The 26,729-nt window shown below is 42.2% G+C and overlaps 1 protein-coding gene across 1 annotated transcript in view; it reads left to right on the top strand.

Moving 5' to 3' along the window:
* TGS1 (trimethylguanosine synthase 1) overlaps positions 1–26,729 on the top strand; it is a 255,651-nt gene that overhangs the window by 54,454 nt on the left and 174,468 nt on the right. The window contains exons 4-5 of the mRNA XM_085605608.1: positions 6,569–7,658; positions 17,613–17,733. Coding sequence (XP_085461734.1) covers positions 6,569–7,658; positions 17,613–17,733 — 1,211 coding nt within the window. The remainder of the gene's footprint in view (positions 1–6,568; positions 7,659–17,612; positions 17,734–26,729) is intronic.

The following is a 26,729-nucleotide window of genomic DNA, read 5'->3' as shown; positions in this document are numbered from 1 at the left end:
CCTTACTTGGATCTAGGATCACTATATCTACTCCATATCACTGTTTTATGTGAGAGGGTGCCCATGCATGAGCAGAGCCCCTCTGCAGCTTTCGGAACCTATATTACGGGGTTGTTTGTGATGCAGCCAACCATATATACTTAAGTGCATTACAACCTTGCGGTAAATGCTAACTTCAAAACGGCTGCATGGAAACATGTTGTGTTTGGTGTCAAACACCTTGGAATCATACCTCCACACCAGTAACTGGTGTGGGAGGTATGATTCCACCCTACTAGAGGGAGAAATATGACAGCACCGGTACCCACTTCACAGACCCTGGCATCACAAAATGGATGCTGCCAGCCACAGACACGAGTCTGCCCTCCTGCTGCTGGACGAAACTCTGGCAGGGGAAGTCTGTACAATAGGTTTCCTGTCACAGGGAGGTGTGACCACCTCCCAGACAGGCTTTAGTGCATTGGGGCTGGGTGGGTGCACTCTGAGAGTGCTTTGATGTCTGCACTGGGGGCACATTTGGTGTCCCTGTGCATAGTCCAGCTCAAACTGGTTGCAGGGGCTATCAGCCGCTGCTCTGACGCGAAACTGGACAAAGTACATGGGTGTAGCCACCCCTCTATGCTTACCCTCCCATAGTTTGGTCCCCAGAGTTTGTCCCACCCCCTTCCTTGGGTATAAAGTAGGAACCCCTGGCTACAGGACTTTGGATTTACCTGGACGAAACTCTGCTACAGAAACCAAGTACTTCAACTATCAACACTACGTTGGATGACCGAAGAATCTCCTTTGGAGTAAAGGAGTTACTCGCCTGCAAGTCAGGCACCTGAAACGCATCTGACCAGTTTGCATCTACGCAGCTCCTGAAGGACTCCGAAGATTTTGCAGCACAGGAGGTGGGTTCCCAAGCTTCTTCGAGGCCGTCCAGTGCTCTCAGCAAACCTGAGACCGGCAGCCCTCATGGGGACTGTGCAACCCGTACCCCTGGACACCGTGCACATTTGCAGCAGCATATGCTTTTTGGCGATCCCTGAGGCTGTGCTTTGGGCTACTTGTAGTCCAGACCCCGAGCAGTGATTCCACTGAAGATTACCGGCCTACACTCCACGAGTATTCCGTGGGCTGGTATTTTGTGATTCCTCTCTAGGTCCCTTCGCGATCCCTGGTCCGTCGACCTGTGTGTCCCTGTGAAGGCAACTTTAACTTTCAGTGGGCTTCCCTCGTTGCTCCAGACGTGCCCTGACTCTCTATCGTTTGGGGAGTCACCAGAACCTTGCTGGTCGTCACCGAAGCATCTTTTCTCTGACTGCGTGGGGTGCTGTTGCCAAGGCTTGTTGGTCTCCAATCCGGACACTGACCCCCCCCAGCACTCGACATCCTTCGTGGGACAGCTCACCTACGGACTTTGGTGGTCGTTGGTCGTCGACGTCTCCTGTTCCCCATGGCTGCAGAGTCAAGCTTCACCTCATCTCATCTGAAGCACCCGACATCGGTTGGCATTCGTCTACCGAGCCCCTGGTCACCCTGAAGTGACTCAGTCTCTGTCCCCTCTGGTTTCAGGTTCTTCTCCGTTCCGATCCAGGCTTGGATCACACCAGACATTTTTCATCTTCTCGACAGCAGCACTTTGCAGCATCACGCCATTGAAAACGACGAAGATTCCCGACACCATTTGACACCTATGCACCCGGCTTCCCTGGGTTAGGTAACACGAGTACTCCGGTGCTCACATGGGTGCTGGCCTTAGAACCTTCTAAATTTTAAAGGGTTTGCTCAAAGTCCTCTCCTAAGTGTCCTTAATCTTTAAAATTCTAACTGCAACTTTCCCATAGGATTATATGGAGCTCGCGACTGTGTTCTCACACTGCACGCGTCCCCTGTGGGTCCCCTGTGTCACTACCTTGGGTGGTTCCTTGGGGTCCCAACAATTCTACGTGCTCTAGGCACTGTGTCTAGTCAAGTCGTGTTTGTTATACCACTTTCTTAATATATGGTTTGGTCTCCCCCTGGGGCCCACTGTGTATTGTGCTATTTACTGTTGTTCTAGTGTATTAATATTGTGTGCCTTGTTCTCTAATCTTATAAAGAGTTTAGTAGAGAGTGTTTAGAAATAAATACATATATTTTGTATATACCATGTGTGGTTCTTCTTTCATTTGGTCATTCAGGAGGTTATAATCTGGTAAACCAAGATGCTTTACATTCCTTCGAGAATTAGCCTGAAGGCTGCTCTCCATAGCTACCATTATGATAGCTTTCAATAAAGGTTGTCTTTAACCTAATCATCAATAAGTGTCGTTTGAACTGGTGTAAGGTGCTCACTATAACTAGTGGACAGCATATACCAGGCCAACTTCTCACATGCTCCATCCTATAATGAGCACAAAAGAAAAACTAAGTATTAGAACTAAGTTATTAAAAAATATTCACTGACTTCCATGCTTGACCTGAATCCTCAAAGGATATTAGAACTTTTCAGATCTAAACCAGCAAAGCTGAGTCCACTAGCTTACAACCCTGCAAAGAATGACTACAGAAGCTCAAGCAGCTGAGACCAGATTTGAAAAACGCCATACCTACAAGCAATACTTCAGAAATCAAAAGTTACATGGGATTACCAGCTCCTGCCAAAGGATCAGCAGATCTATAAAAAAAAACAGAGATCACCCAGGATTTAAATCGCAACCTTTGATCCTCGCACCAATATAGCAGGGCACCTCATAAAGAGGCACCATGGTATAAGAACCCACCCCCACTGCATGGTTGCAAGTTCAAAATTAAGCCAACATGTCCAACATCCAATTTCTCAAATCTAGAAAGGTGTATAAGAGAAAAATGGAGACACAAAGCCTCTATCCACATTTTCCTGAACCCGCATTGAGAACTCCTAATCTAGAGTCATCATGGTCTGTCTTCTCTCTCTTTGCACAGAATGGAGTAAAAGAGGCGGTCAAAGCCCCATACTGCGAGCACCAAGCCCAGCTAGGAGAATAAAAGGAAATTAGTCTTCATCTACAGTATTCTGACCCCGCAGAGAGAACTCTCATTATCCATAGAGGCCATGGTTCATGTCCCCTCCTTATTACAGAGTAGGGAGTATCAGCGAAAGCTCAAGTGACCAGGGTCCAATACTTCAAGCCACATGACCAACAATGAGCATAAGACTCATTTCAGATGCAAGTCTTCATCCACAGTCTCCTGAACACACCCTCATAAACCAGAGTGGTCATAGTCCCTTTGCTTTCTCTTGCAGCACAGCATGGAGTAAAAGAGGAAACCAAAGCAACCAGGATCCAATACCTCAAGCCCAGCACAAAGTTTGAGAAACTTGTATGAAACAGTTCACCACCCCCCCCACAGGAAGAACTCTCATAATCCATAGTTGCTTTGGTCAAGTCCTTACCCTCAATGCTCCTCAGGGAGTGCAAGCAGAAGCGAAGCAGAGAGGGGCAAATACCAAAAACCCAGCAGATATCATAAGAGAAGCTAAAGTGCCCATGACTTCATCAACAGGCTCCAGACCCAGCAGGGAGCATTCTTCTAATCTAGAGTGGTTATGTTCCAAGTTCTCTCCTTCACAGCACATCAGGGAAGTACAAGATAAAGCCAAAAGCAGCCAGATTCGGTTATTTCAATCCCCAAGATCAGCCGGAGCATAAAAGTAAACTAGTGTACTTCTTTTCTCTTCAGTCTTTTGATCCAGTAGGGAGCACCCTCATAATCCAAAGTGACAATAGTCTAATAATCCACTTGCCATGCCCAGCACAGAGTACAAAAGTGATGCAAAGTGACCCAGAGAAAAACATTTCAAGACCCAAGCCTAGCAGAGACGGGATTCATCAAAGATTAATGCTCAAACTCCTACCTCAACAGGAAGCATTTGCAAAAATGGATGTGGGTACGGTGGTATAATCCGTCCTCCCTGTCGAGGAGGACACCTCTAGCCCCAATCCATTGGGTAGAAAACCAGGAACACTGGCATTAAACCTCCTGTTTCTGATTCAGCCTATCGATCTCTATTTGAAACATCAGCTGCTATTGCCAAACTCTATCGACTCTCTACAAAGCAAAGAGTTTGAGGGGACTATTTTCCTAGAAATACAGAAGTGTGTTTTCTAGATTCCCTCCCCAGCACTAAGGACTTAATTAGTGTGCCCATCAGAATTTTTAAAAAAAAGGTTGTACTACAACTATTTTACAACTCCTAGCAATAAGAAGGTGAGTGAGATGTGTTCTAGGTAACAGTCAGTCACCCGAGATGTTATAGGGACAATTATTGGAACCCCAAACCTTCTTTGATTAAGAAATAACGTGCTCAAGAACACGAGAACACAAACCATACATTTTAAATATGTATTTGATAATCATCATCCTAGTCTAGTGGTTGCATCATGAAATGCAACCCAATGAAGGTAAATAATATGGCAGTAGCAACGGTTACCAAAAGCATGAATAATAGATACCACTCCAACATGATTGATCCTATTAATCTATAGAAATCCTACCCTCATTCTACTACTTTTAAACACAAACCTAGGTTTAGTGTAGCACAAACTAAAACCTTTTTCGAGTTTCAGAGATGGTACACACCTGTGTTAGACCAAGCATCCTTTGCTTAGTTTGCCCCAAGCCCTTTACATTTACTCCTCCTATTTTGCTGAATTAGTTTTTGTTGACCTTAGGACTTTGCATACTTTCCACTGCAAACCAGTGCTAAAGTGCTTGTGCTTACTCCCCTAAACATGGGAAAATTGGCTCACACCCAATTGGCACATTTAATTTACTCCTACGTCCCTAGTAAAGTGGTACCACATATATCCAAGGCTAGTAAATCAAATGCTACTAGTGGATCAATAGCACTTATTTTGACACCCCTTTAAGTAGCCCTCTCAAAAATGTCTCTGGCCTGCCATTGTGTAGCCTCTGTGCCGTTTTGAGCTGCTATTTCGACCTGGCAATATAAACCTTTTGGCAGGCCTAAATCTTCCTTTTTAATATATAATAGTCACCCCTAAGTTAGGCCCTAAACGGCCGATAGGGCAGTGTGTAGTGTATTTTGAAAAGTTGGACATGCACATTTGGGGTTTAATATGTTGGTAGTGAAAAACTCTTAAATTCTTTTTTCACAACTGTAAGGCCTACCTCTCCCATAGGATAACTTTGGGTCATCTTATTACCTTTTAATAAGTGATACGTTTTTTTGGGGGGGGTGGACATGTAGAAATATCATGATTGGTCTCTAGAAAATTGTAATTTAAAATCCTTTTTAATGGTAAAGTCGGATTTTAAGTCACAATTATGAAAATTACACTTTTAGAATGTTGGAATTGTATTGTCCTTACCATTAGATACATGCAGCCTGACTCCTGGGTTACATGATGAGTTTTAGTTAGCACTTGCCCTTTGTGTATTCCTCCCAGACAGTATCACAAAGGGAAACTAGGTGTTGGAAGGATGGGCCACCCTTCCCAGATGAAAGGGGTGGAGCTGTCCACTACCACACTTGCATTTCAAAGGAGCTGCCTCAGCATGCACACAAAAACCTCAGACTAGCCTTTTGTGACTCCAGGCATCCTAAGTCCATGGCATTATAGTTTTTGGGGTGATTACGTTTTTATAGTGTGTCTGGTCTTTAAGATAAAGCCAAGAACTAAGTTTGTGATAGCCATCTAGTATGTATTGTAAGGTTTAAATATTTAATAGATTAATTGTAATTTTTTTTATTGTATTGTATTTTTGCTACATTCTGTATCTTAATGTAGTTGTATATTTGATGGGATAGTCCCTAAACTAAGCATATAGTGAATGAAATAATCAAATTTGTTGTAATATTACCCCACTATAAAGGACATTTCAACACATGAATGCTCTGGACATTATAGGAACAGCACCAGATTTTGAATTTGTATTTGCTAAGTAGCCCTATAACACATTTCCAGCCTGGGACTGATTGGCTATTTGTTCTTCTCGAGGGCATATATAAATTAATTTCCACTGTAGGAATGGGCAAAGAGAACTCTAAAAACTGTTGTGGGGTGTGGAGGTAATAATTTCTCAGTGGTTAAAAGCGTTTTCCCTGGTAAGAAAAAACATGAAGTTGAACTTGTGCATCAGCTTTTTCTAATGTTCATTTGTTTGTATCATGCGTACAGTTGCTTGTGGGCAAACCCTTTTATATTCATACAACTTGGAATTCATAAAACATGCCCAGGAATAATACTGGAAACCTGCAACTCTCTTTGGTTTCCAAAAGCACTTTTGGAATCCTTTTTTATTTCTAAAATGACTAAATCTACACCCAAGCAAGGCAGTAATCCTGTGGATGCAGATTTCTGAATGTCTTTTAAGTATCGGGTCTGAGTCTAAGAAGCGGATTGCTGCCCATAAAAAAGACTGCAGAAATTAACACTTAACATCAGTATGTCAGACAATCATGGGTGTGCAGAAAGGCTTTGTGGATATGTAGACACTAGGATCTAAATGGTGCAAAAAAAGTGTGAATAGTTGGTGGCCACGTGGCAACATGAAATAGTATATAAATAAATGAACATTTGTATCTTTTTATTTCCAGCCTCCCGTATGTTCTTGGAAAAGACCAAAGGTGAAGAAGAAGAAAAGAAAAAAAGTGCACAAGGTTTACTTGAAAGACCACATACGAGAAGGCCAAGCAGAGGCTTGCAGAGATGGTCCTGATGTACTTTCAGAGGATAAGGTCATACCGATTGAGGAAACTGTGTGTGAAGAAGAGTGCAGGTATCTGAATGAGTTTGGAGAAGCTGATGCGCTTCCAGAAGAAAATATTTTTACCCTTGATTGTGAACTTCAGGAGAAGTGGGAACAGTATTGGAGCCAATATGGTGAAGGGCTGTTATGGAAGAGCTGGCAGGAGAAGCATCCACAGCTGACAGCATTGACGACTCCTGAACATGCCTCCCAGCCCTGGAATTCTCCCGACACCAAAGAAGAGTGGGAGCAGCATTACAGTGAGACATACTGGCACTACATGGAACAGTACCGGTACTGGACTGCCCAGGGTTGGACAGTAGATGCTTCCAGTAGCACCACAGATGGTAAGACTTCTGTTAACATCCCTGGTGGCCACACAGATTGCAAGCCTCCATTTGACAACACCTGTGATGTCCACACTGACTTTAAATCTGCATTTAAAAACTCCAGTCACTTCCCAAGTGAATGTCAAGAATATAAGCCTTCAGTTGACATTCCAAGTGACCAATTTTGTAAGACTTCATTGACTTCATCCAGTGATCACACTGAGTTTAAGACCTCCATTGACACCTGCATTGCCTCCACCAGTAACCACATTAACAGTGATGCCTCGTACATAAAATCCGACCCGCCGGAAGCAGCATGTGCTGATGCACACAACATTTCTGATGTGTTGGACTCCTTGCATGATTCTTGCGAGTATCATGATGAGCTTTTTAATTCAGTTGTTTCCAGGCTCGGAACAGTAAATCTGGATTCAGGAGAAGCAGAACGCAGCAATCTGTCTCTGAACTGTATTTATGATGACAGTCAACTACAGAGTCCAAATGATTGTGCAATGCAGTGTCCTGTCGTTTCTGACCAAAGTGAACCAAGCGATGGCGTAGCTGGGAAAACTGGTAAATCTCCTGGACGTAACGGTGCAGATCAACCTGGTACGTGCAAAACTGGTGTTGATCTCCCAACGAGTAACCTGGTAGCTACTAGTAGAATTCCAGCTAGCTGTAAACAGCTCTTCTGTGTGCAGCCAGTCTACTAATTTTGAAGCCCTTGCTTGGTTGAATTAATGTATGTGTACTAACATTGAGATCATGTATTTGAGATGAAAATATGTGCATTTTCAGAACTCATAAGCTGTTGTTTGGAGATAAACTGTGTTGATTTTCCGAGATATCTTTGAAGCCAATATTTCAGTACTAAATCATGCGTTGCTAGGAAGACAGTACCTTTGTGCCATGGTCATTGCAGCTGTGGGTGTTATCGGTTATCAATGTAGAAGGATTCCACTTTGACAAAGCCTTTTCTTGTTTGTTTTTTTACATTACTGCTGGCAACTGTACCCAATGCACTGAAGTGAAATCTTACATCAGGTAGCTACTAGTGTACCCTTGTCTGATGTATTCACTATTACAACATTATTAATATTAGTAGCTCCAGTTTATTTTCATTGAACATCAGTATCTCTTATTACAGAAATGGTTTTAAGACATTTGGTGTAGACAAATACTAGCAGTGTTAACCTAGGTTTGGATATTAATCAAGATCTGGCATTACTAACGATTTGTTTTACAATGGAATTGAGAGCAAATTACTTTTTAGAAAGATTAACAGCTTAATTAATCTTTACTCCAGTTAATTGAAACACCCTCCCGAGAAATGGACTCAGATGTCACAAAGGTAATCTTTCAGTGCACTCAGAAAACAAGTCTTTCCGGTATGAAAAGTAAAAAATGGCTCAATACCTGGGCCTGTACTGCAGATAGTACCCCAAAGGCGCAAAGGCCACGTGTGCCTGCTTTTTGCACCTCTGCGACTATATTGTGATATAAAAGGAGCCACTCGTGCAGACTGTTCTATAATACTGACACATTGGTGTAAATGTAGTACAAGTGCTATCTTCAGAGGACGTTCCCTTATTTGAATGAGGTCATAATCCAATGCAAATGAGGGAATCACTTTGCTCTGCACCTGCAGTGTACTACGGATGTGGGCACAGAGGCACACATGTCCTTTGGAGGTGCACTGATAGTGTGCCACAAAAAGGTGGTGTACTGTATGTGCACTCCCTTGCACTGTTAGGGCACCCCTTTAGGGCAGCCCTCTATATGGAGCAATGGCGGGCCCATGGATCCCCCCACCCAGACATCCCCTGCAGGCAGGTGCAGTCACTCCCTGCATGCACCTGCAGGAGGATCTCTAACCCCACTTTGAAATGCAGGTGGATTGCCTACTACAGAAAGAAAAACATAGTGGCATTGAAGCAGCTGCTCTGTAGTTAGCAGAATGTGCTGCACGCAGGGCGCTGCAAATTTGTTGTGGTCCTGAGGACAGCACATTCATTATAATAGAGTGCACTGTTCCTGTTTGTGCCTGGCGCACCTGTTTTAAGGTGCTCTGTGGGCAATCGAGGACAATGTGCGCTACCAGTAATACGGGCCCCGGTATGAGATCAACTTTCTTGGTGCATGAATGTAAGCGAGGTTGCTTTCTGAGGGTCATATTAAGGAGGTATCCGGTTGAACAGAAAGCATTAATAATAATGCATCCATACCAGCAAGTATTCGAGATACCCAACTCTCCGGTCATTCTGAACTTCAATTTCTCTATAAAAAAACGACTATGTGTTTGTTATGTTGTATAAGCCACACTATAGTATTGGCGTGATTTGTGGATTTACACGAGTTAAGGCTTTACGGACAAATAGGTGTTGCAGCCTGTATAGGGTTCATTTTTGGGTTTCTGATAAAGGCATACATTTCTTGCTCTTTTTCTCTGTGATTTATACCTAGATTGTAAATGCCTCCATCTTTTAGTAGTCCCTGATCGTTCAGACTAATTTAGCATAGTAAAGGTTTCCAGTTTCCTCATTTGTAGACAGTGCATGAAGAAATCTTGTTTACTGCTTGGCACAGATTACATAGTTAACAAATCCGGGCAGGCCTTTCTTTTCAAGTCTGTGTTTGATTCCCTGTTTTTATTGTTGGTTCGTGATCGCTGATGCAATATTCATTTGTCTATGTTTGTGGTTCTTCACAGTGATTGAAATGTTGTGGTAAAGAGTATTTACTATCAAGTTTTCTGTAGCATTTCATTTTTAGGCAGCGCTTGCACTGTCTCTTCGAGACATGCTGTATTGAGGATTAAGTGCATAAAGCTCCGCCCACTTTCCGCCCATCTTTTTAATTGGCTCCTGTCCCTGTCCTTTGTAAATGTTGGCTTTTCATCGGTCAATAGGCTCGGTAGTCTCTCCTTAGCATCTCTTGTCTCTTCTTGTAACCTCCCATGAGGACACCCCCTGTTACATGTGTTGTTACTCCCTAAGTTTTAATTTCAGCCTCAAGGCACTATTTTCTTAAAAGCCTTCAGGCAAGACACACACTTGCTCGTAAGCTAGGCTGGCAGTGGTTACTTCGCTCACTCGAACATCTCACATTTATATGAGACAGTCTATAAACTTCCCTTCTTCAGCTCCACACAGAGTACAACCTATTCCGAAATTAATGTAATAATTCTTTTGTCACATTTCAAAGCTACAAATTGTATATATGGACATAGCTATTTGAATGTACTCATAGTATTGTCTTGAATGGAATGCATTATAGGTAGGGTGGATTTACTATATGTTCTGCAGGGTGCAGTGTACCATATGTGACCAAAAGAGGTCCATAGTGCTGGTGCCTTTCTCACTAGGGACCTCTAGGAGCAGTTTGCAGTACTGCACAGAGACATACAATGCTGGTACCTTGCTCACTACACAAGCATTTGCAATGCACTAGGTCTCGCATTACTGAAAGTATGAGCTATTGACGTTGCATTTTTATTTGCAATGCCTATACCTTAAACTATCAGTAATGCAAGACCTATTGCATTGTAAAAGCTTGTTCTTTGTTGGTATGTTTCTCTTTTTTTAGTTTCTGCTGAAAGGTGTGTGTCTCACCCTGTATAGGACATACATGTTCTCTGTCTTCCAGGGAGTTTGTTGCACTCTAGCAGTGTTGCAGTGTTGAGTAATGGTGGTTGTAGCTCCATTTCTGCTTGGCAGGCGTTGTTGGAATCTAAACAGCAGGTGCAAGAAATTGTGATTTTTTTTTTTCTTTTCTCCAACTTTAAGGCTCAATTGCTTGCACTAGTTTTGCCGAGTGATCAGGCTTTGTTCTAAGCCTTTATGCATTGGGGATGACAGAGCCAGATAATCTGCATAAAGCGGACACTTTCTTTAGTATGTTTATGGAGTCATCTGAGGGTGGTGTTCATATCCCCCCCTCATCTCTCATCCCCCCCCACCCTACACAGGCAAACTTGACCTTTAAGGAAAAGGGCACTGGGTTGGGTCAGGATGCCTCCATCTGAATTATATGGCATTTACCAGGCAGAAAAGCAGAGATCCACTTCACTGCCAAAATTCCGTTCTTTCTGCTAACATGAACAGAAAGAAGGTCCTATTTTGTACAGAAATTACTGCGGAACGACAGATTCACAAAGGAGATGACATTTTTCAGATTCTCTGGGTTGATTGTTTGTCACTGCATTAACTACCATAACATGGAACATGCCTGCATACAGTGTAACTGGACACATCATTACATGTACATCTACAACAACCCCAGACCTAAGCCTAACTCTATTCCTTACCCTTTGACCCTAAACCTACCTCTATCCCAAGCTCCACTCTTACTCTTACACACAGCCTTACACTATCCATTAAGCTAACAGTAGGCATAACCCTAAACCGAATCCCAACCTACCTCTAAATGTAATTCATAACTCTAAACCGTGCCCTTAATCTGAAATTAAACCAAAATGCCCCTCGGGTATCTGTCCGGCAATTCACACTAGTGGTTACCAATCGGCTTCCTTTTAATGAATGTATCCAATAAGAGCACACATATGCACAGGGATAGGGTGTACCACATGTGACTAATGCACATATGGACTAGTGTTACTTATTTGTTGGTCCTACCATAAGGACAGGCATACTCGTAAGTTGATAAGGGAGATGGCTTTTATAGAAATAGTCACCGAGTTGCTAATAAAGTCATGTCCTTCATTTAGTGTAGAGGTAAAGTCAGTAGTGGTAACTATTGATGTAGTCCTTTCTTTGTTATTCTGCAGTGATGAAGTGAATGTGACGCAGTTGGCTGAATCTCAGCACCATTGAATTTACCTGCTGTATTTAAAAACATGTAATGATATATATACCAGTCTTATGAGTAATTAAGAAGAGGAACCCAAATGGAACACACACTGCAAGGTAGTAGGTTGTTGATGAAGGTTGTTGGCTTCAAACATTGTAACTAATAAATAGAGAGAAACATACCAAGGAGTCAGTGAATTCTTGGAGAACGATTGGTTATAATTCTGGATCTTTGAGCAAATGGAAGAGACGTCCTATGCAAAGCAAGTTAATTAGACACCTTCATTAATGAGATGGGTAATTCAAACATTTATTTTCTATTGAACATAGTTCACAAGGGTGTTTAAAGCCTTTGTAACTTTGAAACCACCAAATCCGTGTTTAAATCCGTATTTGTAAAGCTCAAACTACTCACCCTTATGGGTGTCCAGGCACTCGGGCCATTGTGGAAATTAAGTGAGCTATTGCCCAGAGTCACATGGTGCTGAGCTAAGCTACCGCCGGAGCCGGGGATTGAACCATGAACCCTGTGCTCCAAAATCAGCTGCCCTGGCTGCTGCACCACACCTCTCCAAGACTTTGTTTCTGTTTATAGATTTTTTATAAATAGATCCCTTATTTCTAAGGTCCTGAAGTGCAGCTGTATTACAGTGGTTTCCCCAAAGGTTTTCAGATTTGCAAATGGAAATATCACAAGAACAATGTTTTTATTTTGTTACATAACCTTCATTGTACATTTATCAAGATCAATGCGTTTTCTTTTCCGCGGGCCATGCGCAGCGCCCCATGTCAATTGGCTGAGTTCATATTATATATATATATATATATATATATATATATATATATATATATATTACAAACCGTAATAAGGAGTGATGTAGTATGTCAACGTGGGAGCACTGCAAGTGTTGGCTAAACCAAATGTGAGAGATAGGAGTTGGGGGGGGGGGGGTAGTTATTAGCTGTTAAAAAATACCTGGCTAGTAGGAAAAAATACTCTTTATTGGGACCTCAATCCAGTATTGTTAAAAAATTGGGAATATTGAGACTTAAAAAGGGTTAATGTCCTTGAGTCTCTCTGGTCGACATGTTTCAAGCCCTACCCCAAGGCTATTCTTCAGGACCAAGGATAAGAGAATATACTCTCTGATACCACTCCTGTTCGTATCCAATCGATTACGTGATTATTTAGAATAATCAAGTATTTAGGTGGGTGCCAATGGTCAAGTAAGGGAGTAGCCTTGACGGAAGTGTGACTACAGGCGTCCCTTTCCCCCGTTTTGGACTCATGATAAGGAGAGTTGCATGCTGGCCTCTCTTCTGTTATGAAAGTGGTCTGCCAGTCCAATAGTGTCCTTCGCTCCAGCCAAAAACATTTAAGAAATAAAACACAGTTATTAAACTACTGAAATGAATACAAATTGATACCTTTCTAAAAGACTCCTCCATCACATTTCTCAAAACATTTAGTTTGGGGCTGTTGATACCCGTGAATTCTGTCACATATGTGCCATACAAACAAGCAGTTACTTCAGCAAATAAGAAGTCATAAAGTGTATTTTCACTGCATTACCATTTTCTACAGCTATCAATAAAACACGCTTGAGGAACAATCACAATAGCACACTTTCAGACACAGAAAGTCATTGGACATATTTCATTTGTTTTCTCAACACTATTGTACTGTAGAAGATACTTAATGCTTCAAGTGAACTCAGTAGCACTTACTATTTAGTCATTATAAATTAGTCCGGTTCGATGGAGGTGTTGCGCAAAAAGAGTCCTCTGTTCTTCAGTACATACAGAGGAAGGTTTCATTATATACAATACTCATTTTGCAGGAATTAAATTTAAACTTGTTACACCTACAATATAAAAATTATGAAATTGCTCAAAGTTCCTGAAATTAAAATAAGAATGAAAGGAATGTTTAGTTAGAAAATACATTTTTTAAACCCTTGGAAATTCACTGGAAAAAATAAAGGTTAGAGGGACATTATAGTTAGGTTGACATTTCAGTCGTATGAAACCATAGAAATTCCGCAGATCTAGTTAGCTGACTTGACTATAACTCGCGTTCCCGCAATGCACTGCTTATGACCTCACATATTACATCACACATTACATGGTCAGTGATATCACTGATGATATAACCGTTATCCGCGCCGGTGGGGGAGAAGTATCACCAATCATCTGAAAGAGTGGTGCTTAATAACAAGACAGATGATTTCTTGAATATTTTTCAGAATGAATCTTCTCTTCGATTCAGGTCCCCTCCTCACAATAGCAACAAGACCTATTTTAGAAAGAAGTCAACATTTTGTTACAAAAACAAGCTGTAGAGGAGGTTGCATGCCAACAAAAGGGACTGGGGATTTATTCCTGTTTTTTTCTAGTAAGAAAGAAAGGACCAAAACAAGAGTTCAGACCCATTTTAGATCTGTGACTACTGAACAAATACATTTGAAAAGAAAAATTCCCAGTGCTGTCTCTTCATCAGATCTACCCACAGTTGCATCAATGAGACTGGATGTGTTTGATAGATCTTCAAGATGCCTATTTTCACATCCCAGTTTCCACAAAACTTCGGAAATGTCTTTGTTTCAAAGTAGGACCTTAACACTATGAGTACAAAGTCCTATTGCTCGGTCTAAAATCAGCTTCAGAAACATTCTCCAAATGTATGGCTGTTGTCGCAGCGTACTTAAGGTAACAGAAGATCTTTGTTTATCCTTAACTAGACGATTGGCTGATAAAATGTTTTTCACCACTAGAGACAGAGAAATGTTATTAGATTTGTGTAAAAAAATTAACCAATCTGGGTGTCCAGATCAACTTCAGAAAGTTTACAGTATGTTCAGTTAAAAAACTACAGTACCTGGGAGCATCACTGGATACACAGTCCACAAAAGTGTATACTTCGGAGGAGAGACTATTATTAATCAATCGGAAGTGTTGCAATCCTCTACAGGCTCGCAATCCAACAGCAAGACAAATTGCATCTCTACTGGGGTCAGTGGTCTCATGCATCTTCATTGTCATTCGCGTAAGACTACATTAGACTTCTGCAGCAATGCCTAGAGGGCCAGTGGAATCAACTCTCTAACCGTTGGGAACACAAGCTGACCCTGTCGCAGGCTGCAAGTCAATCTTTCCCATGGTGGTCTCAACTGAAGAACTTGCTGGTAGGAGTACCATTCCATCAGGAAATACCAAGCCAGACACTAATCACAGAGGCTTCTTTCCAGGGATTGGGCTCCCTGCAGAGTAAAGACTTTTTACATAAATAATCCGGAATTGAGAGCAGTTTGTCTTGCTCTAAAATCCTTTTTCTCCATTGATAGCAACAAACTATCTCCTTGTTCAAACTGACTTGACAACTATGTATTACCTGAACAAGCAGGGAGGGACTCGCTCTCGCCCTTTATCTCTCGAGGCTCAAGCCATTTGGAAACGGTTAATAACTAGGCATTTAACCATAACAGCCATTCATCTACCAGGGGTTTAAAATACCCAAGCAGGCTATCTCAGTAGCTTTTGCCATGAAAATCATTACTGGATCCAAAACGACAAGGTCTTGCAAGACATTTTTCAGGATGGGCATACCCAGAAATTGACGTGTTCGCAAACACCAAAAATTGCCAAGATTATGCATCCAGATTCGTCCAACCAGGGTCGAAGGGGAATACCCTTTTAATAAAATGGTCAGGGAAATTTCTCTCTTCATTTTCCCCAATTCCTCTCATCCCAACAGTGATTGTCAAACTGTACAAGTCCAGGACCAGGATGATAATGATAGCACCAGAATGCCCTCTTCCATGGTGGTTCACGGACCTTCTATACCTGTTAAAACGACCACACAGGCGATTGCCATGCAGGCAGGATATCCTGTACAAGTTTGGAGGACAGATCCTGCATACCAACCTTCCATCACTGAACTTGACAGCATGGCTCCTGAATGTCTCCAATAAGGGCACTTAGGTCTCTCTCAAGACTACATGGACATTTTAAGAGAGGCGAAAAGACCTTCCACTAGAAAATCATATTCCTTTATGTGGAAGAGGTTTTATTTATGGTGCCTTCAAAACCAGCACAATCTAATGATGTACCAAGAAGATGTGGCTATACAGTATCCTCTTCATTTAGCTAAATGTGGCCTAGCAATTTCTTCTATTTAAGTGCATCATGCAGCTATTACAGCCTATGGAAAATGTCCATCACAGCTATCTTTATTTAAAATACCAGTGATCAAAGGCTTCTTTGAAGGGCCTAAAGTATTCAATCCAATTGGTTGGCCCTTTCCTCCATGGGAACTTAATGTTGTCTTTTTTAAATAAATGGGTACCCCATTTGAGCCTGTCCCTAAAGCCTCTTGGCAGCATCTATCATGGAAAGTGGCATTTCTTGTGGCCATCATTTCAGCGTGCAAGGTTAATGAAATTCAGGCATTATGGTCTGAAGAGCCATACACAGTTTTTCATAAATATAGAGTTGTGATTAGAACTCATCCCAGCTTCCTTCATAAGGTAGTTTCTGACTTCCACATTAATCAAAACATCTCATTACTGACTTTTTTCCCTAGTCTGTCTACTCCAGCTGAAAGTGCTTTACACTCTCTTGATGTGAAAAGGCCTCTGAAGTTCTGCCTAGATAAAACCAAAGACATTTGGTGGTCAGATCACCTCTTTATTAATTATGGCCCAGCAAGAACCGGTTTGGCATCATCAAAACAGACTATCTCTAGGTGCATAGTTTTTATATAGTCTCTTATCAACTAGCCAAGAAGTCCATACCTAGGACACCTAAAGCACATTCTAGTAGAGGAAAGGCTACATCTTCAGCTCTTTTAAGAAATGTACCAATTTCAGAAATATACTGAGGCGCCACATGGAGATCTGTACATACATTCACTAGGCATTATTGGCTAGATTCAGATTCTAAAGCAGATACTCAAGGAGGGCGAGTTTCTTTTCAAAGTCTTTTCTTCTTCTTTTTTAAAGCTGTTGTCATTTCATCTCCGCTTCTTGTGGGGGGCTTGATATGCTATTCAGTGCTTATCACAATTGATGAGATGTTCTGGAAAAGAAGAAAAAGTTGGTTACCTGCAATCATAGTTCTCTTCCAGGGGAATCCTTATCAAAATCATTAGCAACCCTTCCACCTCACCGGACAGAAATTGTTACAGATCTCAACAAATACTTCACCTAGGATTCCTAATCTCCGTAAAAATGACCTGACCTAACTGTCAGCTGTGAGGCTTGAGGGGATACAGGGGATACTGTAAGATTCTAAAGGCACTGTTACAGTTTTCTCTGATATTCTTTGAAAGGCAGCCTATTGGCTAACAGGGTCTCGCAATCCCTTTCCTTTTCCCTTTAAATAAAGGTTTGTGAAATATTTTCTTTAGTCATTTATTTATTTATGACATAGTTTTATGTGATTGGGTAGCTTTTAAAATGATATCTCTATGTAATCTAGCCATTTTAGTCTCTCTTTACGCTGCAGGTGTGTCAGTAAATCTATCTATCTCATGTTGAGAAGTGCTCTGATGCCCCCCTGTGGGCGGGACTATTCAGTGCTTATGACTTTGATGAGGATTCCCCTGGAAGAGAACTAGGATTACAGGTAAGCAACTTTTCATTTTTCATTTTACCTAACAGTAGCTTACTCCTAAATGTGAACATCTCTTTATTAAATGAAGTCTATACCATCTCAATAATAGAAGTTTAACTTAATTTAAAACCTACTTCTTTAGGTGCACGGGATTCCTCAAATACCATATCGGAAAAAAAAGATGTAGTGCTGTCGAGTGATAGAGGAGGGGATGACGAAGAGGAAGAACCACCTGAATGCAAGCCAACACAAATAAAAAGGAGGCAAGTAAAGTAGTGTGAATGCTTCAATCCTATACTTTTCTAAGAATTCCTTATTAATAAGACCTTCTACTCAACATCATTTAATTTAATTTGTTAAATTCTAAATATTCTAGCAATCCATGTTGCAAATATTTTGTAGTGTTTTGTTTTTCTGACATTGGTGCAGCTTTTGCCATTTCGCCTTCCTTTTTGTTATCGGGAGAATGAATAAGTAAATACCTACAAATTACATTCAAAGAGGGGCTGTGGGTCATCTCTCTTCATCCATTGGTTTGTTCAGCTGTCGTTCACATTTTACTTCCGCCCACCACAGCATGGGGCAATGGATTTGCCCCCTTTAGCCATTGACTATTGCTTAGCGAGTGATGGCGTTTGGCCTGATCCCATGTGCCCTGATAACATCTGCCTAAAATCAAGTGCACTTCATTTCCATGGCTGCTGGGCAAACACTTTACTTTGCCAATGGTTTTTCCCTTCCATTATTTTTCATTTCTGTGTCATCCTTGAGTGAGTAAATTACATCTTTCAGTTGTAGTAATTTAAAGGGAATATTGATTTACTTTGCATCAGTGAAAATCATGGTTTCCTTTGATTGTTTTAAAATGAATAGGGATATCTATACCTGTTCTAAGCACCTCTGTGTACTAGGAATAACCCTTACTGTTTAAATAAAGTTATATGCAAGAGTTATCTCTTCTTTTTTGTACTTCACATTTTTATAGCAAGTGCACAGCCACCATGTTCAGGTGGTAGCGAGTTTACTTTTAACCTTGTTATGGCATATGCTTTCAGGAAACATAACAAAAAAATGTAGTCATTGCACCAGATTTTCAAGGCCAGACCTATAAGCTTAGTAATAAATGGAGCTCTGTGCAATGATCAGTTCAGGTCAGGTTTCTGTAAACCTCAATTATTAAATATTTAAGCAGCAAATGTATTTTTCAGCCTTAAAATCATGTGCCTAAAATCCGGATGTGACGGAAAACGACTTATAGTTTTGTATAAAGTCACAACATTCTTATTTAATGGATTCTGAAGGTTTATCACATTAGGTGGCCCTTTACTTCATGAGTGCATGAATAAAGCATAGACAGAGCCACTGTAATACGCGATTTTGCAGTAGCATTTGCAACATAATCCATCATCTGCTGTATATTATGCCGATTTTAACAAAATTTGCTTATTGTTTGAGAGGATCAAAAGTTACTAAAAATGCAGCACCAAGTATTGCCGTGCAGTGGAAGGCCCTTTATAAAGGTTGGCTAGTCCCCTTTCCATTGCTTAATGCTGTATTTGGGTGTTAACGTGGAACTAATGAGCTGAAGCCTTTGTCTTGACAGTGTGAAGCTGTGTGAAAAGGACAACAAATAAGTAATACTGTCAGAGAATATGCCGCGTTATGCTGCATAATCTGCCTTTCTTGATGTCTAATTCAGACAACCCTGGCACTTACTTTGATCTTTCCCTGAAACATGGTTCCAGCGGCCATTAGCATTGGGAACAGCTTTTAAGTGCAGTGACTAATCAAGATTAAAAGAGGAAATGTGATACAGGTTTTTGAGATTGCGCTAAGCAGATGCTTGGATGCACTGATTACATAGAGCATTCAAGCTATAATAACGAATTATGCTGGTGTGCATGTATGTACACCGCACATTAATTCTAGCAGTCCTTTCTAACACTTCTGTCAAGGTATTGTGGTGAACTTGTTCAGGGACGCACTACTGCCTGGCACAGGGATGCACAAAGAGCCGACAAGAGTGCTGAAGTTCATAGATTTCAGCAAAGCAAGTGTGACCTTTCACAAGTTACATATGATCATACATCACTGGCATCTGAGGGAAAATAAATGATAAGAGAGGCTGGGCGGGCAATAGCTGATGCCTCAGAGAGAGTGATTGATCTGGGGTTACAGAGCCTGACTGTATGAAGGAGAGAGTAAGATTTCAGAAATTGCAGATATTATCATTGCTGGCATTGCATTGTGAATCAGTGTATCGATGTTGATGAACAGGGCTGTGAGGTTTTGCTCTTTTTGTGCTGCCGATATCTTGTGTGAATAACAGGTGCTTAAAAACTGCAAAACTAAGATCTTAGGAACAATGTACCAATATGTTACTTTTATCTAAGATTTTATCTAAGATCTAAGATTAACAACCAGCTGGGAGTGGCCAATGATAGAGGTCCTGGGATTATGGTAACCGATAACACCCCCACATTTAATACCCCATTGGTCAACAAGGAGGTTACCAACCTGCTGATGGGAAGTAGATCTGGCACCCCTAAGGACCCATGTCGGGCCGCAATATTGAAAATGTCTTTAGAAGTCATCACTAACACCCTCACCCCTTTACTCAACCTGATAATGGGGACAGGCTATTACCCTTTATCTTGGAAAACAAGTTCAATTTTACCTCTCCTTAAAAAAACCCAATTTAGAGCCAAATGATCCTAACAACTACAGGCCCATCTCCTGCCTCCCCTTACCGGCCAAGATCATGGAGAAGGCCATGAACATGCAATTAAGCCTGTTCCTGGAGAAAAACAACATATTGGACTGCTCACAATATGGGTTCCGTGCTGGGCACAGCACGGAGTCAGCATTGATAAAAGCAATGGAAGAGGTCCTTGAGGCTGTGGACCAGGGAGGTTCAGCCATTCTTATGCTGTACTTGTCAGCGGCCTTCGATACGGTCCACCACGAGGTGTTGTTGGGTCGTTTGTCGAAGGCCTGGGTCCAGGGCTCGGCCTTGAACCTATTGAAATCATTTTTGGCCGATAGAATACAAACAGTAGATCTAGGAGGGGACAGATCCGAACCATTTACTCTTCCCTGTGGAGTCCCACAGGCTCCCCCCTCAGCCCGACTCTTTTCAATATTTATGTGAAACCGTTGGCTGCCCTTATACGATCTTTCGGCCTACTTCTGACCTCCGACGCAGATGATACGCAGATGGTGCTATCTCTACAGAGAGGCAAAGAAGCGGAAAAGGCCACTAGCTGCCATGATTAGATGACTGGCATTACTGGCCGGATGTCCGCTAACTGCCTGAAGCTGAACGCAGGCAAAACGGAGGTGATCTTTTTCGGGAACAATCCCAACCTCTGGTCGCCGGCCTGGTGGCCAGATGGTTCAGATTGCCGCAGCCAGGTTGCTCACGGGCACTCCTAGGTTTGTGTCAATCAGGAAAGGTCTACGAGACCTTCACTGGCTCCCAATCAAACAACGAGCCCAATTCAAGGCTCTCTGCACGGTATTCAAGTCCCTGAGGGGATCCTGTCCGGAAGACCTAAGAGAACGTATCCAATGGGACGTCCCTGGGAGAGCACTACGCTCAATTGAAGCAAAGTGGGCAGCCGTTCCCAGGGCGAAAAAGGCCAACTGGGGCGGAAAGAGCTTTGTGCTCAGAGCCACTAACGCCTGGAACAAACTTCCGTTTTATCTAAGGTCTGCCACGGAACTCCTAACTTTTAGAAGAAGTCTGACGACTTGGTTCTTCTCAGCTTAGTATTCGATAAGACTCCAGGGTGGAGGGCTTTCCAGGTAAACGGTGTGCAGCGCCAGGACCCCTTCGGGTAACAGTGTGCTTTATAAACCCATATAACATAACATATAACATATGGGACTTGGTAAACCAGGGCCATTTGTAGAGGCAAGTGACCATAGGCTGGTATCTAGTAGGTGCTAAACCCACTGGGTACCAACACTGCCATACAGAGTGTGATTGAGCAATGGACAGTCTATATTAAATCCTCCACCTCTGTGCCTTAGTCCTATTCCATTATTGCGCGTTTACTGCTCAAAAAGCTATTCCTATGGTGCAAGAAATTCTGGATTGACCGTAGTGAAGAAGACCATGATATGTGCTGTTGAATAATTTAGAAGGCTACAGCATTCACAGCTCCCTAAGTTTCTACCATTGTCCAGGATTGTATCTGGATTGGTGGCCAAATGTTGTCTGATCTAATGTCTTTTGATGCCGCCCTTATGCTAAACAGTTACCTAGAAACCTGAAAGCCCTTATCTCTCTTTAGTCACACAAAGTTGTGAAGTATGGTGTTCTTATTGTTGCAAACATAAGGCCAGTGATTTCTGTTTGTTTTGTTTGAAGCATTACAAATGTTTCTTCCATGTAGTTGTTTTATTAGCATCTGCTGGAAGGCATAAAAGAAGTTTTGATGTTCCTGATACCGTTACAGCTGTATAATGCCAAGAGCACCTGGGACCACATCAAATTGGATTTGAACTAATTACCAAAGGACCTCAAAGAGCCCTTCTGACTTCTGCCTGCTGGTCAGAACTTCTTGTTTGAACTTGCAGCAGTCAAGAAATTGTGCAAATCATTTATGAAGCTATTATTTGATACTCAAAAACAACAATATAAAAAATAACTATTGTATCTAAAAAATGGGACAGCACAAGGAAAGACTTATTTCTTTAAAAGAACCCTCACTCGCCAACCTGGTTGGTGACATGCTTCATCATTGGGTTCCCACCAGAGAGGCCGAATGCCTCCCTGGTGTGCTACAACGCCTGAGTTACAGCAGAGCGGGTTCTTTTTGTGCGAGGATGTGAGTGTGGTGAGTATTGTGAATTTAAAAGGTGGCAGGTTTTAACCAGAACTAATTTTAATGGTGGAAAACCGGCGACCGTTAAAAAAGGGTGACAGACGTTAACTGGCTGGTTAGGTTGACCAGGACCGTCTGATTTTATAAAATGAGTGATAGAAAATGGTCAACATGTTTCAGCTTATCTATGCATATTCGCTAAGCATTCATCAGGACCGAGAAAGTCCCATGGCGGTATGCGCTCGCTAAGGCGCACCCTAACCAATGGAACTGTGTGAACGGTAAAACTCACAGTTCTACCTGTTGTGCCTCCTGGGATTTCCTAGGCCACTAGACTCTGTAAGATAAATAAACATGACCCACATAGAATGTGTACAATACAATCAGTGGTCAATTCTTTCAGTTCTATCCAAAGGGTATTGGTACATTTGAGCAAACCCGTGCTGAGTAAGGAAAGCATTTATAAATTGTGACAACACTGGTATCCTTATCTATGGCATCCGTGTCCAATCAATACAGCCACTCCGTAAATAAACATCATCCTTTTTTAACGGAGGGGTCCAAACTACAGAAGAACATACTGTAGTATAGTCTGCTTTTATGATGAAGGCGATTACGCGCATAATTTACGTGTATATAGAGTGTGCAATATAATCATTACTATTAGTGCTCAGTAAATCGTGCTCCTCAAAAACATACACGTCCGGGTTACGATGTGGTAACAACTAGACTGCGCGGAAGTGAAGGTAATGGAATAAACTTTTAGTCAATCTCAAGAACAGATTCTTCAACTGGTTGGTAACCAATTCCGGACCAGGACGCATCATAAACCTTCGGCCAAGAACAACCTTCTCCACTTCTCCACCTACCACCCTCGCCCATTGCGGGAGAATCTCCCCTTTGGCCAATACCTACGGCTGGGACGCAACTGCAGTGAGGTCATGGACTTCAAAATACAAGCTGAAGACCTTACAGTCAAGTTGAGAATCGAGGCTACTTGGATAAGATTCTCAAAAAAAGCTGTAAGAGGGCTAGGAATCAAAATAGGGAAGCACTTCTAGAAGAAAACCCGGCAAAAACTACAGAGACTCCACCTCTGACGTGTGTGACTACGTACAACGCAGCTTCCAATGCTGTTCGTAAATCTATCAGCAAACATTGGAAAATCCTGGAGAGCAACAACCACATTTGAGAGAAGCCTTTGTTCTCCTATAAAAGAGCAAGGAGCATTAAGGACACACTCGTGCACACACGCCCTAGAAAATCGGACAAGAATGCTGACAGGACGATCCATAGTGCATGGGGCCTTCCCCCAGTAACGGGACACTTCCCCTGTGGGTCGTGCAGTGTTTGTCACTTAACTTCCACTACGAAACAACTATCACTGCAACCCGTCAAACAATGGGTGCAAAGGTCCCACACGAACTGTAACTCCACCAACGTGATGTACCTGATCACATGCCCTTGTGGCCTCAGGTATGTGAGAATGACCGCACGGAAAATAAAACAACGGATTTGTGAACATCGGAGCAACATTCGCTGTAGCAAGAGCACCACAAAATTCACAGAACATTTCCTACTGTTCAATCATACTACGGACGATCTGAGTTGGACTATTATCGAACAGCCTTATGTAGGTTCAAACAACCACCAGACGCTCTTTGAAAAAGAACAGCGGTGGATTTATCGTTTGTCCACACATCGCATAGGACTCAATGACAATATCCCATGGGGCACAGTTCTTAAACGCTAAAGACTTAACGACAATTTCCTTTCTGAACAGCGCTATCCATAACTCTAGTACATTCTTTTAAATAGGGATCAAGATCTTTTGGAATGTATTGCACCAACAATCCCCTCGCCAAAGCTGTATTGGTTTATTTGCAATTCAAACCAGAATTGGCGTTTTAGCCATATTTCAAACTTCCGCAGGCAAAATGATCGTTAATTTATCTGTTGGTAGTGCCTGCGCTATACCATGATAAGTACATTAACAATAGAGCTGTCTCCGTCACGAACACGTTTGTTTGACGCTTAATTCTGTTCCAGATGAAACAGAGTTCAAAAATAACATCGCATTATACTGAATTTGATTTTTTCAAAATTTGTTTACCGAGACTAACTATCTAATATTTGCTCTCACTGAACTTAATTGGGTTTTGCAAATTCTGTTCTTGAGATTGACTAATAAAGTTTAGCCAATTACCTTCACTTCCGCGCAGTCTAGTTGTTACCACATCGTAACCCGGACGTAACGCGTCATACGCGCTCCACCGGTGTCACGTGAGCGCCAAGTAAGCATTTCTATTCGTCACGGCCGCTACGCGGCAAAATTCGGGGCCGAGGAGTATAGCGTTAGGTGCCTTGCGGGAGTATGTGAGCATAGAAGTAAGTTTACTGGGGGTCCAGGACGGATTCCCTTTGTACTCATGTTCCATTTATCAATACTTAAGTTTTTGCTCCTTTTGTCTTAGATCCTATCAGCATACCGATCCCCCCTCCCGGACCATGACGAATAACGAGCCCTATTTCTATGTAAGCTGCCATGTTTTCCATGCTAGTCGCGTCCTTTATCATTTACATACATATGCCCATGCGCTTTTACCCGCCAGCATAGCGCTTTTTATGCTTGTGATGGTTTTGAGGAGCACGATTTACTGAGCACTAATAGTAATGATTATATTACACACTCTATATACACGTAAAGTATGCGCGTAATCGCCTTCATCAAAAAGGCAGAATATACTACAGTATGTTCTTCTGTAGTTTGGACCCCTCCGTTAAAAAAGGATGATGTTTATTTACGGAGTGGCTGTATTGATTAGACACGGATGCCATAGATAAGGATACCAGTGTTGTCACAATTTATAAACGCTTTCCTTACTCAGCACGGGTTTGCTCAAATGTACCAATACCCTTTGTATAGAACTGAAAGAATTGACCACTGATTGTATTGTACATATTCTATGTGTGTCATGTTTATTTATCTTACAGAGTCTAGTGGCCTAGGAAATCCCAGGAGGCACAACAGGTAGAACTGTGAGTTTTACCGTTCACACAGTTCCATTGGTTAGGGTGCGCCTTAGCGAGCGCATACCGCCATGGGACTTTCTCGGTCCTGATGAATGCTTAGCGAATATGCATAGATAAGCTGAAACATGTTGACCATTTTCTTTCACTCATTTTATAAAATCGGACGGTCCTGGTCAACCTAACCAGCCAGTTAACGTCCGTCACCCTTTTTTAGCGGTCGCCGGTTTTCCACCATTAAAATTAGTTCTGGTTAAAATCTGCCACAATACTCACCACACTCACCTCCTTGCACAAAAAGAACCCGCTCCGCTGTAACTCAGGCGTTGTAGCACACCAGGCAGGCATTCGGCCTCTCTGGCGGGAACCCAATGATGAAGCATGTCACCAACCAGGTTGGTGAGTGCGGGTTCTTTTAAAGAAATAAGTCTTTCCTTGTGCTGTCCCATTTGTTAGATATAATAGTTACTCTTCTGTTGTTTTTGAGTATATTCTCTAGGGGGAACAAGAGTGACTATCCCTCTCTCTCCTGTTGTTTTTTATATGCTATTATTTTATATTCTTTTTTTCTAATAACCAAATTTGATTGGGTTTGATATCACAAAGAATCATCCACCAATAAGAAAATATCATCATCCCATTTGTGTCCGAATAAACCATTGAACAATCAGTCATGAATATCAACATCCACATCCCGCGGTAATCTATGGTATGGCCACCATCCACCCCATATCTTACCATGTTTTTTGGGTAGTCTTTTGCCTCTTAAATAGTTTTTTCTTGGTGTGCACAATAGTTGACTCGCTTTTTCCAGACCACAAGAGAATGGGGCTCTGGCCATTTCCAAGTACGGGTGATGTCCTTTTTGCCACTAAGGAGGCTACGCTTATGAAGATCCTTTCGGCTCTTGGCCACCCAACTTCCTGCAGGAGACCCAGCAGGGCCACCCAAGGACTCCAGTCTAGGTGGCGACCAGCACCTCAGAGATTTTGTGCCCATCCCCGTTCCAGAATGATGATGAGGCCAGACAGGACCAGGCCACGTTAAAGAACATCTTGCGCATGAGGCCTATGTCACGCAACCCATCCACTGCACGGTGGGGTCAGAGATGTAACGTGGAGATAATTAATTTGGATCATCCGAAACCTCAAGGAAGTCACCAATTCTCTTTTGGCCAAGCATGCCTCCCTCCAGTCATCATCAATCTCACCTACCCGCCCACCCACCTTTGCTTTAGAAAGAGGAAGTGATCTGGCTCGTTGATCAACAGGAAGCAATAGATCGTTGATATAGCTCCTTTACCCAATCTTCCCATCATTAGCTTGGCTTCAAGGGAACTGTATTCAGGGATCTGAGCATTTACTGGGAGGTGAACCAATAAAGCATTGGGCAGTTGC

The sequence above is a fragment of the Triturus cristatus genome, chromosome 5_1, assembly GCF_964204655.1.
Source record: "Triturus cristatus chromosome 5_1, aTriCri1.1, whole genome shotgun sequence".
Lineage (NCBI taxonomy): Eukaryota > Metazoa > Chordata > Amphibia > Caudata > Salamandridae > Triturus > Triturus cristatus.
Note: the sequence above shows the minus strand (reverse complement) of the source record. Positions and strands in the feature narration are given on the sequence as shown.